The sequence below is a fragment of the Mastigoproctus giganteus genome, chromosome 9, assembly GCF_048544385.1.
Source record: "Mastigoproctus giganteus isolate SK-2022 chromosome 9, ASM4854438v1, whole genome shotgun sequence".
Lineage (NCBI taxonomy): Eukaryota > Metazoa > Arthropoda > Arachnida > Uropygi > Thelyphonidae > Mastigoproctus > Mastigoproctus giganteus.
Genome location: NC_143583.1, coordinates 148,171,219 through 148,189,808, shown reverse-complemented (window position 1 = coordinate 148,189,808; position 18,590 = coordinate 148,171,219). Strand labels below are relative to the sequence as shown.

Here is an 18,590-nt window from a genome sequence, read left to right as displayed (position 1 = left end):
AAACAAAACATATGATAAAATCATCTCTCTCTCTCTCTCTCTCTCTCTCTCTCTCTCTCTCTCTCTCACTCACACACACAATTTCATAGAATCCAACAAGCTCTCATGGAACCCAATTTGAAAACCAATGTATTATCATGTATTAATTGCAATTTGTATTAATTTTATCTGTATATCGATTTCTTATCAAATAATGAAAAGTCTAAGAAAGGATAACTTTACCAAATATTTTATTTATCCTGCTAGATAAATAAAATATCTGTTACAATAGAAGCTAACAATTGATAACTTACTAGAGAAAGACTACTGACAAGTAAATCATCAGCAACAGCTGAAAGATCCTCTTCAATTTCTTCTTCAATACTCTGTTCTGAGTTGTCAGCATTCTCCTGTTTGCTTCTTTTTTGTTCCTTATCTTGTGATTTCTGACTGGACTTGTCACTGTGACCACTGTACATAAAATACTATGCATCTTAATGTATTTTAATAGGTATTAAACTGCACTTCTAAAGATAGTTTAGCAATTATTAATTTATACAATTATTACAATATTAGAAAACAAATGCTGATATTATGCTCATATGCATAATTAAACACCTAACTAGTTGAAGTAAGCACTTAACAAAAAGAAAAAGGTATAATAACTTCTGTAGCACTAGAAATTTGTGTGTTACTAATGCATTTTCCAGTTGACAGACACAAACATCAACTTGACAGTTCTCACACACTACGCCTTTTAGGAATCACACAAAAAACAATTGTTTGGTTCAAAGTTAATGATTGAACCTTAATCTGCCTTACTAAATATACAGGTAACCCCCGCTTAACGCTGATAATTCGTTCCAGAAAAACACAGTGCTAAGTGAATCCGTGCTAACGGGGGCCACATTCCCATAAGGTAACATATGTATTTGTGAGTTGCAATCGGTGCCATAGGATATTTCCTAATCAATAATAAACGGTAGTGAAAAGATGCACAAATGTCGATCAAAATATTTAATATTCAAAAATTTGTACATATAAAATATTCTGCATTACATACGTATATAATTATATGGTAACTACTTACGTATCAAAATTAAACTTAAAATTCCAATTAAAATCATGAATTTAATTGATCTAAATTTATTTAATTTAATTGATGAATTTAATCATGAAAAATGTGTAGATTTTGGGTTGAACTTTGGCCCTCTTCCAAATAAACTAAAAGGGGTATTAATTTTAAATCCCCTGCAGCATAACCACCCAACAATAAAGTCAACCGATTCTTCCCCACTTTGAAACCTGGCAGGTTTTTTTTTTTTTTCTTTCAATATGAAACTTCTTTTAGGTATTCGTTTCCACAAAAGTCCTGCTTCATCTATGTTAAAAACTTGTTGAGAAGTATAACACATAATACCCCTCTTCAATCATTTTAACAAGTTCTTGGATTTTAAATCTATTCAACCAGCTCTTACCAGTTTTAAATAGTTCCACATTTTTTTTAGGTGAGTTTTCTTCAGCTCATCATGTTGGCTAATCTCTCTCTCTCTCTCTCTCTCTCTCTCTCTCTCTCTCTCTCTCTCTCTTTTATAATATTTAACTTAACTGAATTCTGCATTGGATATTATCTTCAATAAAATTAGTTTAAGTCTTTCCATTTCAATCCTAATAGCCGGCCTAGCCCTAGTTTCTTGCAGTGGAACAGCTATCTTTCCCACTTCTACAATTAATTCTTTATTTTTTTATAATTGTTCTTACAGTTAAACTTGTAAGTCCTAAATTATGGCACACATCTGCTTGTCTTTGACCAGAATCGATTCGCTTCAAAACGTCTAATTTAATTTTCAAATTCAGTAGTATTTTTCTTACATCTGTAGTCTTCGTACTTTCGTACTGTGCCCAGACATTGTTGCTTTTTCATTCTTATCGGCCATTATTAACTCTTCGAAAATGTAACTGCGTTGGTTGCATTAATTACGATACAATGTTCAAGTAAACTGTCCGTTACGCACAATGTCTAATACTGTACTGAGTGATGACTAGACTTCGGGTAAATGCATATAACGCAAATATTACAAGCAATATACTTGATCATTTTTTAAAATGTTGATCTCGGAACTACATAACAAGTCACTGTACTGCAATTAAATTAGCATGAGAGAAAATTTCACTGAGCGTGGGAAACGTTCTAATGCTGTTTTGCTATTCATTTTCAAGCTATCGACTCCATCAAATGAAACGATTTCGTTAAATATGCCAAAGATGCAATCTGTAAAAGAGCGTTATAGTGATCTGTGACAGCGTTATAGTCAGATATGGGTTATAATATAAGAACAGCATTATAGTGAATCAGCGTAAAGCGAACCGCGTTATAACGGGGGCCTGCTGTATATACAATTTTTCTATAATAGTTTTGAAATGAAATTTCAGGATTTTCACAAAATAATTATATGAAATCACCTGTAAGATGCAGTGTCAGCCCCTTGACGTGGGCACCTGTACATGGTAAGGGGATCTCCAAATGATGCTACTGGTCCTCCAGATCAGCATCACTGGGATCCAACGCCCACAGCCTAGGTTCCAGGCTAACATCAGTGGAATCCAGGGTGTTTCCCGTGTGCTGCGACCTGTGGAAATTTAGAAAAGGGGATCCTGGGAGGGAGCCCAACTTCAATACACCACTTTGGCACCCTTGCTTCGACAAGACAGGTGGTCCTGGAAGGCCTGGCTAGTAGGCTTACCTGAGGGTCAATGCCACGCCCCTACCCTCATGGTCCAAGGGACAGGATTCAGGCTGGCAGTGGTGCAGGTATGGTATCTGGGTAGCATTCCACTCCTGAGTGCATTTATTGCATGCCAGGTAGTGGGCATCCCTTTGGGCTCTGTGGTGAGTGGGGAGCCCAGGCACTGAACCACTTCAAAACTTCATGAATTGTTGTTATTGTTGTTGTTATTTTGGTTTTTTAGGAGCATTAGCAACTAAGGCCATATTGCTCCGGGATATGCGGTGGTCATTCCCTGACCTTTCCGCATCCTCCGTATTTGGTGGTGACGGGCTCGAACCCCGGTGTAATCAAGAAGTGTGTGCTATGCACTGCTGCTCCTTCCCACCTGGCTACGGAGGCACCTTCATGAATTCTGATAAACTAATTTCTTCTGGGGCCCCAATCTGATCCCTAACTGAAAATTTGACTGTAGACCAAGAGAACATCACTTCTGCAAAAAGACAGAAAAAGAAGGTAACATCAGGTAATGGGATCTGGTGGAGTGCTGAAGAGGAAATCTGTTCTGAGTTAAAACCCCAAGGAGTGACAGCTGTTAAACATCTATTCATGCATAGGGATGGGAAACTTGTTTCCACCAGAAATATTATTTTGACGATTAATTCATAAACTCTTCCTGAGATCAAAGCTGGCTATATTAATTGTCCAGTGCATCCGTATGTCCCAATCCTTTACAGTGCTTCAAGTGAATTTGAGGCAGAGCTGAACATATCTTATCAAGAGGCAAGGCAACCCATATCTGACTATAACGCTGTTCAATAAAACCACAAATTTGTGGTTTTATTGAACTTAACAGGCGTAGTGTGCAATGGGAGTGAATGACACCAAAGGAGTCATTCACTCCCATTGCACACTACCTGTTAAGTTCAATAAAACTACACAAATGTTCCATCAGTAAGACAACAAGTTGCTGGAGAGATCTTGCCTGCTTTTGGTTGCAGGAGACTTACCTAAAGGCAAATGATGACCCATCATGCGTAACATCACAATTTTTCATAAGGACAGAATTTCGGATGGTCCTGCTCAGCTATCCTTGTGGGCAACCAGACCCCAGTCCAGCCTTTACTACTTACAACCGGCATAGAGGCTATTGCAATTCACCTTACAGTTGGTTTTTTGTTAACCATGTGCTCTATATATTTACCTCCTGGGACCAACATCTCCCAGGAAGACCTTGATGATCTTGTAACGCAGTTGTCTCCCCCTTTCTTACTTCTCGGGGATTTTAATGGACATAACACACTGTGGACACTGTGGGATAGTGCTAGCAACAATGGAAGGGGTGAGTCATAGACCATATGCTAAATGACAATGACCTCTCCCTTCTAAATGTGGGAATGAACACCTTCTTCCATATGCCTACCCATACGTTTTCTGCTATTGATCTTTCTATCTGCTCCCCTCCCTTCTCTTACCTGGGAGGTGGAAGAAAATCTGTATGGAAGTGATCACTTCCCCGTGGTAACCTGCTTACATAGTGGAAGACCATGTCTTCCTTTTAGGTTACCGTGGTGGAAGATTGATCAGGCCGACTGGAATACCTTTCAAGATCTGGCAAATTTTGACATCACTACAGTCAGTCAGGAGCCTATCAATGGAGCAGTCACGTACATTACAGAAAGTATCGCCCATGCAGCTGGAATAGCAATTCCAAAAACATATTCACAGTTTCTACCATTTCCCAAACCATGGTGGAATCCACAATGCATAGCAGCAAAAAAGGCACAAAATCAGCTTTTAAATGTGCGCGCACCAAAGCACATTTTATCCAACGTCAGAGCAAAAAAGAATCCTGGATCCGTTTTACATCATCTATTAACCAGGCAACCAGCTCTAAAGTAGTCTGGAAAAAAGTGCAGAAAATGAAGGGAAAGTACAATGCACACCCCTCATCAGCCCTGGACCATAACACAAAACTGAAAGACAGGCCCTTAATTTTAGATCAAAGGGCTCCCACCCATATAATGAGCCTTTTAACATCTGTGAGCGGAAAACAGCACTTGCCTTCACAAAATCTACCCCTGTGGGACCAGATGACATCCATTATGAAATGATCAAACACCTTCCACCAAAATCCATGGACCATCTGCTCTTCCTATACAACAGAATTTTCCTTGAAGCCCAGTTTCCAGACACCTGGCACAAGGCAATTATTCTTGCTTTTGCTAAGCCAGGCAAGGCTCCTAAACTTCCTTCAAATTACCGCCCTATTGCTCTGACTAGCTGCTTGTGTAAATTATTGGAGAGAATGGTCAATGCTCTCCTTTTATTCTACTTAGAATCAAATGACCCTTTCTCTTGAAACCAGTGTGGCTTCCGAAAAAATAGGTCCACTTTGGACTACTTAATTAGAATGGAAACATCTATTCGATATGCTTTCCTTAAAAGGGAGTACCTGGTGTCAATCTTCTTTGATATGGAAAAAGCGTAAGACGGTACTTGGAAATTTGGAATTGTAAAAGACATTTACAACTTTGGTCTTAGAGGCCACCTTCCTGTTTTTATTAAAAACTTTTTATCTTCCCGTTTTTTCCAAGTTCGAGTAGGATCCGCCCTTTCCCAGCCCTTTTGCCAAGAGGAAGGGGTACCAAAGGATCTGTCTTAAATGTTACACTTTTTGCCATTAAAGTTAACTCTATTACCAAACAACTTCCTCCAGCTGTAAAGAGTGCACTCTGTGTTGACGATTTTAGCATTTTTTCCCAATCATGCAACATGAGAGCCATAGAGAAACAACTACAACAACCCTTGACCATCTTAACTCCTGGACAATGGAGAATGGCTTCAGGTTCTCACCGGAGAAGACCATTTGTGCCAATTTTTGCATCAAGCATAATCTTCACCCCGAATCTGAATTGAGACTTGGAAAAAGCACCATTCCAGTAGTAGTGGAAACGAAATTCTTGGGACTCATATTTGACAAAAAGCTGACATTTCTCCATCATATCCGTCGGCTAAGCACCAAATGCACGAGAGGGCTGAACCTTCTCCATGCTCTTCCTTCTACCTGTTGGGGTGCAGACCGGTGCGCGGTACGTTACTACGTTTGTACAGTGCACTTGTGCGGTCAAAATTAGATTATGGTTGTCAAGCGTATACATCCCCCCAGGAATAGCATCCTTCAGTGGCTTGATCCCATCCACCACCAGGCTATCTCCATTGCTACTGGTGCTTTTAGAACATTTCCAGCGCAAAGTCTGTATGTCGAAGCAAATGACCCGCATTAGTCGCTTCAACGAAAACAAGTCTCTACAATATGCTTTTAAGCTGAACACCTTACCAAACCACCCCACATGGACATCTGTTTTTTGAGCCACGATGGGAAAATCTTTATAACACCCAACAGACTGCCACCCATCCATTCAGTATACGTGTCCAACAGCTACTCAGAGAGCTGAACCTCATGGCAGACAAGGTTGCGCTATCACCCAAGCAGCCCTTTCCACCCTGGCATGCTCTTACTGACTTCTCCTTTAAAAATTGGATGAAGTCAGATACTCTACCTGCTGTCTACCTTCAGCTCTACTCACAACACCGAGCTGGACATTCTGACTTCTTGCCGGGTGTATACAGACAGCTCGAAGTCAGAATCATGCATTGGATCTGCAGCTGTCTTTTCTGACTGTATTAAATTCGAGTACATTCCTCTTGAATGCAGCATATACACTGCAGAGATGCACTCTGAAGAGTAAGACTTGGATCACATTAAAACTTGCCAACACTGGCGGTTTATTATATAGGGTGTCTCAAAAATATTGGTACAAATGTTTAGGGGAGATAGGTAACATCTAAAGGAATGTGAATCACATAGGAACCCATAACCGGAAACATCACGGGAAAGTAGTAGCAGAGGCACAAGAAGCAGAAATGACACAAGACAGTAATTAGTGGCAAACATTTATTTGACATAATATTAACAATGGAGTACAAGATGGATGCATTTCATGATGTTACAACAGATGCTCGAAGGTTCCACCATGAGATGCGATGCATGAGTGACGTGACGCATGCATGGATTGGCGGACACAGTCGAACACACCTGGAGTTTCTTTGACAGTAGCAGCAACAGCAGCGCAGACAAGTCTCACCAAGAGATCCATTTCCGTCTCCACAGGCGATTCATACACGATAGATTTGAGGGCCCACACAGAAAGAAATCAAGGCTCGATAAATCAGGTGAGCATGGGGGCCAGGAATGGGTCCACCACGGCCAATCCATTGACGCCCAAAACGCCTGTTCGAATGGTCACGAACACACACCTTCCATAATGGGCAGGCATCCCGTCATGTTGAAACCAAATGTTGCGTCTCATATTTGCTGGAACATCGTAAAATAACCCTGGTAGAACTTGTTCAAGAAATATCCGATATTTAGCAGAGTTCATGCAGGATGGTAACAGGTATGGGCCGACTAAGCAGTCACCGACCATACCCGCCCACACATTTATTGCGAAGCGATGTTGTGCCGCATGGGGTCGCACACCGTGTGGGCCCCTCTGCTAATCTATACACTAGTGGCATGTCTGCCAGCTTACAGTTCATATATCGATGCATGCTCTTCATGTGGTGAATACTGCTTGAATGAGTAAACCAGAAATTTTTGCTCTCACGAACTGATGAACAGCGCCGTGTACCGACTTACGGTGATGTTTCCGGTTATGGGTTCCTATGCGATTCACATTCCTTTAGATGTTACCTACCTCCCCTAAACTTTTGTACCAATATTCTTGAGACACCCTGTATATACCAATTCATTGAGTGTACTACAGACTTTATCTGCAATGAGACACATTACACATGCAATCCTGTCCTGGGTTCTGCAGATGTTACACACACTCTATGAAGGTGGTTTCGATATCCGATTCTGCCCCCAGCCACATCAGAATTAAAGGAAACGATTTAGCTGACATGTAGCCAAATCAGCCACCCTGTCGAATAATCTTAGCCTGTTAGTCCGCTATACAGAGCAGACAAATAATCCGTAACAAGATATATTCACAGTGGCAAGACTCGTGGCATGGGCAGGAAGCCAACAAACTATATCAGATTAAGCCTGTAATCAAACCATGGAAGTCTAGTTTACACAGAGTTCATTAACATTAGCATTAGTAGAGGCATACGATGCAAGAAAGCAAGCTTATGCAGCATCAGCCAAAAAAAAAAAAAAAAAACACTTCCACTTCTCACCACTCCGTTCGTTCGAAATACGTGTCCAGCTGAGGCTTAAATTTATTTAGGTTATCAACTTCCACAACAAAGGATGGCAGTCTGTTCCACCAACCAACTACCCGCTGGCTAAAGGCAAATTTCCACACATCTATCCTACATCTGTCTTTCCTCAATTTCAATTTATGCCCTCTCAGGTGATTATTCTGAGCAAGAGGAAGAATCCCATCGGCACAGAGCATGCTCAAACCATTCAAGGCTTTATATACCTCTATCAGATCACTGGTGGCTAGCTGGTGCCTAGTCTCCAGACACTGTAATTTGCATAACTTAAGCCTTTCTTTGTAAGAGTACTCCTTTGTTCCCTTCATTAATCTTGTTGTCCTCCTCTGTACTCCTTCCAGCAGCTCTACATCCTTTTTGAAATGAGGCCTCCAGATCTGTATACAGTACTCAAGGTGTGGCCTGACCATTGCCTTATACAAGGGAATTTCCACCTCCTTATCCCTGCTAGAAAAATTCCTGTATATCATTGACAAGACACCATGAGCTACTCTTGCAGCCCGTCTGCACTGCTCAGAGAATTTCATATCTGCCTGCACAATTACCCCCAGGTCCTTTTCATTCTCTACCACTCCCAGTGTAGTACCACAGAGTTGATACGTTACTCTGGGGTTGCTGTTTCCCACAGGTAGTACTTTACATTTCTCAATGTTAAACTTTATTTGCCACCTCTCAGCCCATCTGCTCAACCTTTCCAGATCCAGTTGCAGCAGGATAGTGTCAGTAGTGTCCTTGACAACCCTGCCAACCTTTGTATCATCTGCAAACTTGGACAAGCTTGATATACCATCATCAATATCATTTATAAATACAGAAAACAATAATGGACCCAACACTGAACACTGAGGGACTCCACTAATACCTTTAGTCCACAATGAGCAGTGTCCATTGATTACCACTCTCTGTCTTCTCCCCCCCAACCACCCCTTTATCCATACCAACAATTTGCCTCCAATGCCACACTGCTCCTATTTGTAGAGCAGTCTTCCATGTGCAACAGTATCAAAGGCCTTTCTAAAATCCAAGTATGTAATATCAAAGTTATTCCCTGCAACCAGTTCTTTTGTGACTGCATCATAGTATCCCATCAAATTGGTCAGGCAAGACTTCCCCTTAACAAAGCTATTACTGAAGCCCGAGCTATAACTGAAGTCTTGTCTAGATGATCCTGCAGTGCTTCTTTAACCAGTGCCTCCATTAATTTTCCTGGAACAGAAGTTAAACTCACAGGTGTATAATTACTTGTGTCACCCTTTGATCCTCCTTTGTGAATTGGAGTCACATTTGCATATCTCCAGTCTATGGGTACCTCCCCTGAGTCCAAGGAAGCTCTCATAATTATGGCTAAGGGTTTGCTTACTTCCTTTGCTGCCTCCTTTAATATAACTGGATAGATCCCATCCACCCCAGGTGCCTTTCTTGTGGTTATCTTCAACAATTTCTCCTCCACTTTACTCTCAGTTATTACAAGATTGTCTAGCTTACTGCCAGAGTTGAATACACCTCTGGCATTCCCCTCGCTGAATAATTCCTCATGTGTGAATGTCAATGCAAAATATTCATTTAGTTTATTAGTTACCTGAGCAGGATCATCAACAGTTGACCCATCGATATCAAGTGGACCAATCTGATTCATCCCCTTCCTTGTAGAGTTTACATAAGTAAAGAACTCTTTGCTGTTGTTCTTTGCATCCCTTGCCAAAGATTTCTAGTAATCTGCCTTTGCCTGCCTAACCTACTTTGTAACTTGGTTACAGATCAACTTGTATCTATCATCATCTTCTGTGTCACGTGTTAATTTATATGTATCCCATGCATTTTTACTTCTCTGTCATATGTCTCATTAGTTCATCTGACATCCATTTAGGCCTAAACCTTGAACAATATTTCTTCATTGGTATGTAAAGCCTAGTAGCTTCCAAGATAAGTTCTTTGAATGCTTCCCATTTTGAATTTGCTGTTGGTCCCACTGAATAGAATTTAAATACTGTCTCAGACCATCGTAGTCGCCTTTACGAAAGCAATAACCCTTCCCTTTACCCCTGATGGTAGTTACCTCTTTGAGTAAATCCCACTTCAGCACACTGTGATCACTGCCACTCTAGTGGTTCCTTTATCTGCAGATTCTTAATGCATGAAGAATCACTACTGATAATCAAATCAAGAGTATTACTCCCTCTAGTTGCCTCCCGAACATGCTGATGTAGAAAACAATCAGCCAATAAATCCACAAAAGCCTTGCTAGCGTGTGAGTGACCAACCCTCAAATTCCAGTCAATATCTGGGAAATTAAAATCCCCCATTATAACACTCTCTGATGTACTGGCCCACTATTTCCCTGTACAGTTTCTTATTATACTCATCAGTCATTAGGCCTATAGCACACTCCTACTCTCAATTTTGACCTCCCAATGCTTATCTCACACCAAACTGACTTGACACTGCACTGTCCAGCGATGTCGACTGGCTTCACTTCCTTGGATTTTATGTGTTTCTTAACTAATAGCATACCCCCCTCCTCCCTTCCTATCCTGTCTATTCTTTCTGTAGACGTACTCCCCAAATTCCAGTTCTGCATTCCTTATACCTGTGTGACACCACGTCTCTGATATCCCAACAATATCTGCCTTTGATGCTTTGAGCAATACCTCAAATTCATCAAATTTATTTACCAAACTCCTAGCATTGGTGTACACGCAAGTATACATGCACCAGTTTTTATTCTTAGCTACCCTAACACAACCCATGTGTTTACTTGTACCGCAATGACTCCCAGCAGTCTCTGAAATATCCTGCATCTTGTTTTTCAGGCTTCTGCTCATTCCAATAGAAGCAGTGCAAGAATCACTTTCACCTCTGCCAGTGGCTATTGTTAAATTATTAGTCTGTGTATCCCCCAAAGCTAGCAGTTTTCCGACCCACCTAACACTGCCTCGATAGCATCAGCAAATATTCTTGCTGATGCTATGTCGAAGCAAATGACCCGCATTAGTCGCTTCAACTTTCTATTTAAGTGGGATACACTTAAATAGAAAGGGTATCCCATCCCTGAAGAAGTAGTCTCTCCTGTTAACAAGTACAGTCCAGGCTGAAAAATTTCTACCCCTTGAGCCTTGCACAATCTTTCCAGTGCCGAATTGATCGACAAGGCTCTCATCATATACTCCCTCCTATTGTGTCTGGGCAGAATTGCAGACACTCAAATTCAACCCTAATTCATGGCTTTTTTTCAACAGTGACCTGTACTTGTTAAGTAATTCTACCGGTCTCCTACTCTTGATATCATTAGTGCCAACGTGTCACTATTATATCTCCTTTTGTGCCCTTAAAAGATGATATCTGCTCTACAACTTCATCAACCTTTGCTCCTGGCAGACATACCATGGTCCTGTTCCACCTATCCTTTTTTGGTGTCTTGTCTTGTCAATGATATACAGGAATTTTTCTAGCAGGGATAAGGAGGTGATTATTCCCTTGTATAAGGCAATGGTCAGGTCACACCTTGAGTACTGTATACAAATCTGGAGGCCTCATTTCAAGAAGGATGCAGAGCTGCTGGAACGAGTACAGAGAAGGGCAACAAGATTAATGAATGGAACAAAGAGTTGCTCTTATGAAGAATGGCTTAAGTTTTGCAAATTACAGTGTCTGGAGACTAAGCACCGGCGAGGTGGTCTGATAGAGGTGTATAAAGCCTTGAACGGTTTGAGCATGCTCAATGCTGATGGGATTCTTCCTCTTGCTCAGAATAATCACCTGAGAGGGCATAAATTGAAACTGAGGAAAGACAGATGTAGGATAGATGTGTGGAAATTTGCCTTTAGCCAGCGACTAGTTGGTTGGTGGAACAGACTTCCATCCACTGTTGTGGAAGTTGATAGCCTAAATAAATTTAAGGCTCAGCTGGACAGATATTTCGAACGAACGGAGGGTGAAATGGGAGTGGTTTTTTTTGGCTGATGCTGCTTAAGCTTGATTTCTTGCATCATATGCCTCTACTAATGCTAATACTCTGCTTATGACTATGTGATTTCTTCTGCTGCTGTCATGGTTTCAAAGACCGAGGATTTTTATAAAACTGGCCTGCAGAAGTGTGTTGAGAGGTGCCAAAAATGTGTCAGTTTGTCTGGTGATTACATTGAAAAAGTGTAATACATAGAGTTTGTTTCAGTCTTCTGTCTCAACTATTTTTGGGTGAATGCAAATCTTTGTTTGGCCCCTCCCATATATCTTTAGATTGTTCTTCTTTTTCTTCTTCTTGTAGCAGCTTGTGCTGGAAGATGTAATTTACATAACCATTTTAATATTCATATTTCTCTGTCTTCCAAGTTCAGCACATCACTGAACTTATATTTCTGTCTTACTTCGTAATATATATTTATGTTTTTTTTTAATATTCTCATTCTCAGCATTTTTGAAATATTCTGCATTTAGTGGTTTTGCTACATCTGTGAAGTGTAGCAAAACCACTAAATGCAGAATATTTCAAAAATGCTGACACTGGTTTGATTTCATTTGATTTTTGTTTTTAATTGTACAAAAACATTGAAGGTTATAATAATGCACCAGAAATAATTTAAATTTACAAAAACGATTTAAGATTTTGGTAACCCATGAAAAAGATTATCTTGTCAAAAGTTGTGTAATATATATATATATATATATATATATATATATATATATATAAGTAAAAGGCAATATAAGGGTAAAAAATATATATTTCCTATTATATATACATCTGTACATATTAGTAGCACGTAAAAAGTTAAAAACTGCTGACACACGGTCATTGTCAGGTAAAATCTGACTGCGTGTATAAGGCTCAGTCAGATGGCTAAAAGCAATAGAACGTGCACTTCTAAAAATTGGACCGTCTGTTAAAACACGCTTGATAGATAAAATGGTGTCACAATGCTCGCACACAGGAACGTCGTCGGTCCTCAGCAGAAAAGAATGTGTCAGATGATAATGTGCTATGAGGAGCCAAGCAAGAACAACTTCCTTGACATAATGAGGCTACGTTATGTCAAGGATCTGGGTATATTCTTACCATGTGTATGCCATATCCAAAAATTTCATTACTTCATACAGCATGTCTCACCCACTTTTTCTTACTATTGAATACACCATGAATTGTCAATCTAATAGAGCAAGCTTATCTGCGAAAAGAACTAAACCTCCCAAGCACTTCCTAATTCATTTCACAAATATACGTGGTCTCAATTCTAATCTTAACGATGTCCATTTCCACTTGCAATCTGCCAAACCTCATGTACTTTTTCTGACAGAATCTCAGTTATCAGTTGATTTAACTACTGCTCATCTCAGATGCCCAAATTATTCGCTGTACGATTCCTTTCGCCTCAAAGGTGGTACTTGTGCATATGTCCGTTCTGATATTCCCTGTCAGAGATTTGGCAATTTCGAATCTACTCTCTTTGATCTTCTCTGGCTTAAAATCTCTCTACCTCATTGTGTAAAATTCATCTGCTGTCTCTACCGTTCTCCCAACTCCACTAATCACTTGGCTTTTTGACTTCCTCTCTCTTTTCAACTTGACTTTGTCCAGTCCAACTTTCCTAACAGTGAGGTTATTTTCCTTGGTGATTTTAATGTTCACAACTCCAGCTGGCTTCCATTTTCTAGTCACACCGACCCAGCTGGTCGAGATGCTGTGGCTTTTGCAATTACTAATGACCGTGCACAGATTGTTCATTTACCTACAAGAATACCGGACAATCCTACTCATACAGCCAACACGCCTGATCTTTTTCTCACACACAACCCTTCTAAGTAGAGTCGAAGTGAGAGGTCCTTTAGGCACTTCAGATCACAACTTGGTGATTGTCTCTTCTCCAATGGAGCCTTTATCTCATGGCTATTTCCAACCTCGTGTTGTTTGGCTTTACAAGAATGCAAAATGGGATGACCTGCGAGACTTCTTTTCTTCTTTTCCTTGGTCGGATTACTGTTCCAAAACTTCTGATGTCAACATTTGCTCAGATCGTGTCAGTGAAATTATTCTTGCAGGAATGGAATCCCTTATCCCGCACTCCACTTTAAAATCTCGTCCTTTATCTAAACCTTGGTTTTCCAATAAATGTGCTAAGGCTGTCCAAGAGAAGAATGTTGCATATCGTAATTGGCTTGTTTCTAATTCTTCAGTTTCATTTTCTGCCTACACTAAAGCTCGCAACAGTTGTAAAGCAGTTATTAATCAGTCCAAACTAGAGTTTGAACAGGCTAAGAGTAGAAAACTTGCTTCTTGCCCCAATGGTAGCCGAGCATTCTTATCCCTAGCCAAAGCTATTGGCTGCAAATTTTGCCCAGCTCTGTCCAAACCAGATGGTTCTGTTGTCACTTCAGCCAAGGATAAAGCTGACTTGCTAGCATCCCATTTTTCTTCCAACTCATATTAATGATCTTGGTAAAACACCTCCCGCCATTCCCAACACGCTCCATTCAATGCCTCCTGTGGTCTTCCATTAAAAAGATGTCAAAAGGATTTTGACGAATCTTGAGGCTAAGAAAGCTTCAGATCCCGATGGTATTTCTCCACATGTTCTCAAAACCTGTGCTCCAGAACTTACTCCTGTTCTTTGTTGCCTTTTTCACTTTCTTATTCCAAAAGTGTTTTTCTTTCTGCTTGGAAAGTTGCCCATATCCAGCCAGTTCCTAAAAAGGGTGACAAATTACTTTAGAAAAAATAGAAGTAATTGCAATGGGACGATAATTGGATGGGAGGGATTTGTCACTCTTTTTACTGTCATTAACAACCCTGCCAACCTTTGTATCATCTGCAAACTTCGACATTAAGCCTGATATACCTTCATCAATATCATTGATAAATATACAAAACAACAGTGGACCCAACACCGAACCCTGTGGGACTCCACTAATAACATTAGTCCACGAAGAGCAGCACCCATTGATTACCACCCTCTGCCTTCTCCCACTTAACCATCCTTTTATCCATTGTAGCAACTTACCCTTAATACCATTCTGCTCCAGTTTGTACAATAGTCTTCCATGCGCAACAGTGTCAAAAGCTTTCCTGAAATCCAAATATATGATCAAAATTATTTTTTGCATCCAGTTCCTTTGTAACCACATCATAATAGCCAATCAAATTTGTCAGACAAGACTTTCCCTTAACGAACCCATGCTGTGTCTGAATTATTGCTGCAGTCTTGTCTAGATGATCCTGCAATGCATCTTTAACCAGTGACTCCATTATTTTACCCGGAACAGAAGTTAAACTAAGTGGTCTGTAATTACTCGTGTCACCCTTCGATCCCCCTTTGTGAATTGGGGACACATTTGCACATCTCCAGTCCGTGGGAATCTTCCCTGAGTCCAAGGATGCTCTCATAATTATGGCTAAGAGTTTGCTTAGTTAACTGGATAGATTCCCATCCACCCCAGGTGCTTTTCTTATGTTTAACTTCAATTTCTCCTCCACTTTGCTCTTTGTTATTACAAAATCATTAAGTACCCTGCTACAATTTGATAACCTTCTGCCATTTTCAAACCTTAATAATTCCTCACGTGTGAATGTAGATGGAAAATACTCATTCAGTTTGTTTCTATCTGAGCAGGATCATCAACAGTCGAACCATCGATATCAAGTGGACCAATCAGATTCATCCCCCTTCCTTTTAGAGTTTGTATAAATAAAGAAATCCTTACTGTTTTTCTTAGCATCTTTTGCCAAAGATTTCTCGTAATCTGCCTTCGCCTGTCTAACCTTCTTTGTGACCTGATTACAGACTAGCTTATATCTGCCATAGGCTTCTGAGTCGCTTGATAATTTATATGCATCCCATGCATTTTTCTTCTCTGTTACGAGTCTCATTAGTTCATTTGATAACCATTTAGGCCTAAACCTTGAACAATATTTCTTAATAGGTATGAAACATTAAGTAGCTTCCACTATTAATTCCTTGAATGCTTCCCACTTAGAATTTGCTGTTGGTAACATCATCAGTTGGTCCCACTGTACAGAATTTAAAAACTGTCTGAGACCACTATAGTTACCTTTACAGAAGCAAAAACCCCTTCCTTTACCCCTTATGGTAATTATATTTTTAAGAAAATCCCACATCAGTACACTGTGATCACTGCCACCTAATCTGCAAATTCTTAATACACGAATGTTTTATGTTTTTCTTAATTAACAGCATAACACCTCCCTTCCTATCCTGTCTATCCGTTCGGTACACATTGTACTCCCCAAATTCCAGTTCTGCATTCCTTATATCTGGGTAACACCACGCCTCTGCTATTCCGACAATATCCGCCTTTGATGTCTTGACCAACACTTCAAATTCATCAAATTTATTTACTGTACTTCTAGCATTGGTATACATGCACCTATTCCTAGTTACCCTAACACATCCCATATACCCACCTATTTCTCTGCCTCTGGCTACTGTTAAACTATTAGTCCTTGTATCCCCACCCAAGCTAGCAGTTTTCCGACCCACCTAACGCTTCCTCGATAGCATCAGAAAATATTCTTGCACCCTTTCTATTTAAGTGTATGCCATCCCTGTAGAAGCAGTCTCTCCTGTTAACAAGTACAGACCAGGCTGAAAAAAATTCTACCCCTTGAGCCTTGCACAATCTTTCCAGGGCCGAATTGATCAACAAGGCTCTCAGTCATATATCAGTTATGCAGAGTCAGTAAGATACGTGTGTGGTATGGTTGTTTATCGGCATATTAGCTTCTATAGCTATAGTGCACCTAGTTAGTAAGGATTTCCGACTAAAGATGAATATGGCTAAACAAAAGTAATGATGAACAAGTATGCCATAGAAATGGATATAATCATTGAAGAAGCAGTAATTGAAAAGGTGGATTCACAGACTTATCTGAGACAAGTCATTAGCTGTAATAATAATAAACAGCTGGAAGTCAAGAGAAGAATAAATTTTGGATGGATAGCATTCAGGAAATATACTCACATGCTGAGGAGAAATATCCAAATTGTCTGAAATGTAAAAAAATGAACAATGTATACTCTCCACCGTGACTTATGTAAGTGAAACTTGGGCATTCACCAAAAGAATGGAAGAGAAGCTAAAAACTACACAGCGAAGAATGGAATATTAGGAATCAGACTACTGCTAATCTGATTCCTTATATTAGGAATCAGACTACTGGATAAGAAGAGAAACATACAGATTAGGCAGAACACAAGTAAAGGACATTCTTATCAAAACTAAAGGACTGAAATGGACTTGGACAGGACACATAGCTCGAAGACATAACAACAAATAGACTAAAAAAAATAACAGAATGGTACCCATGAGGAGCTAAAAGAAAGCCAGATGATACAAAGGTTGGCAGGGTTGTTAATGACAGTAATGCCAGTGTGCTACTGCAACAGGATCTAGAAAATTTGGGAAGATGGGCTGAGAAGTGGCAACTGAAGTTTAACATTGACCAATGCAAAGTATTGGATATGGGTAGAAGTAACTCCAGAGGAATATACCAACTATGTGATACTACACTTAGGGTGGTAGAAAATGAAAAAGACCTGGGAGTAATTGTGCAGTCAGATATGAAGTTTTCTGAGCAATGCAGACAGGCTGCCAGAGCAGGTCATGGGGTTTTGTCAATGATATACAGGAATTTTACTAGCACGGAAAAGGAGGTGATTATCCCTCTGTATAAGGCAAGGGTCAGGCCACGTTTTGAGTACTGCATACATGTCTGGAGGCCTCATTTTTGGAAGGATGTAGGTTTGCTTGAGCGTGTACAGAAAAGGGCAACAAGATTGGTGAGGGGAATGAAGGGTTCCTCTTACCAAGAGAGGCTTGAGTTCTGCAAATTGCAGTAGCTGGAGACTAGGCACCTGCGAGGTGAACTGACCGAGGTGTATAAGGCCTTGAATGGGTTGAGCATGCTGAATTCTGAAGGAATTCTTCCACTTGTTCAGATTACAAACCTAAGGGGGCATAAATTCAAATTGAGGAAAGACAGCTGTAGATTAGATGTGAGGAAATTTGCCTTTAGCCAGCGGGTGGTTAATTGCTGGAACAAACTTCCATCTATCATTGTAGAAGTTGATAGCTTAAATAAATTTAAGGAGGAACTGGACAAACATTTAGAGGGAATGGTTGTGTGAATTTTTTTTTTTTTTTGGCTGATACTACATAAGCTCATACGCTTGCTTTCTTGCATCACATGCCACGATTACTACTACTACTATTAGTGGATGGAACAAAGGTTTTTTAAGTTTCGCAAATTACAGTGTCTGGAGACTAGGAACCTGCGCGGGGATCTGATTGAGGTGTATAAAGTCTTGAATTTTTTTTGAGCAGGCTCAATGCTAATGGGATTCTTCCTCTTGCTCAGAATAATCATCTGAGAGGGCACAAATTCAAATTGAGGAAAGACAGTTGCAGGATAGATGTGCGGAAGTTTGCCTTTAGCCAGCAGGTGGTTGATTGCTGGAACAAACTTCCATCTGTCATAAAAGTTGATAGCTTATTTAGATTCAAGGCAGAACTAAACAAAAATTTTGAGTGAGTAGATGAGTGAAATGAGAAGGGAGTGTATGTTTTTTTTTTTGGCTGATGCTATATAAG

At 40.1% G+C, this 18,590-nt stretch overlaps 1 protein-coding gene across 1 annotated transcript in view; it reads right to left on the bottom strand.

The window, feature by feature from the left end:
- Window positions 1-18,590, bottom strand: part of LOC150080812 (centrosomal protein 43-like) — a 203,490-nt gene that overhangs the window by 33,609 nt on the left and 151,291 nt on the right. The window contains exon 7 of the mRNA XM_090381485.1: window positions 294-450. Coding sequence (XP_090237611.1) covers window positions 294-450 — 157 coding nt within the window. The remainder of the gene's footprint in view (window positions 1-293; window positions 451-18,590) is intronic.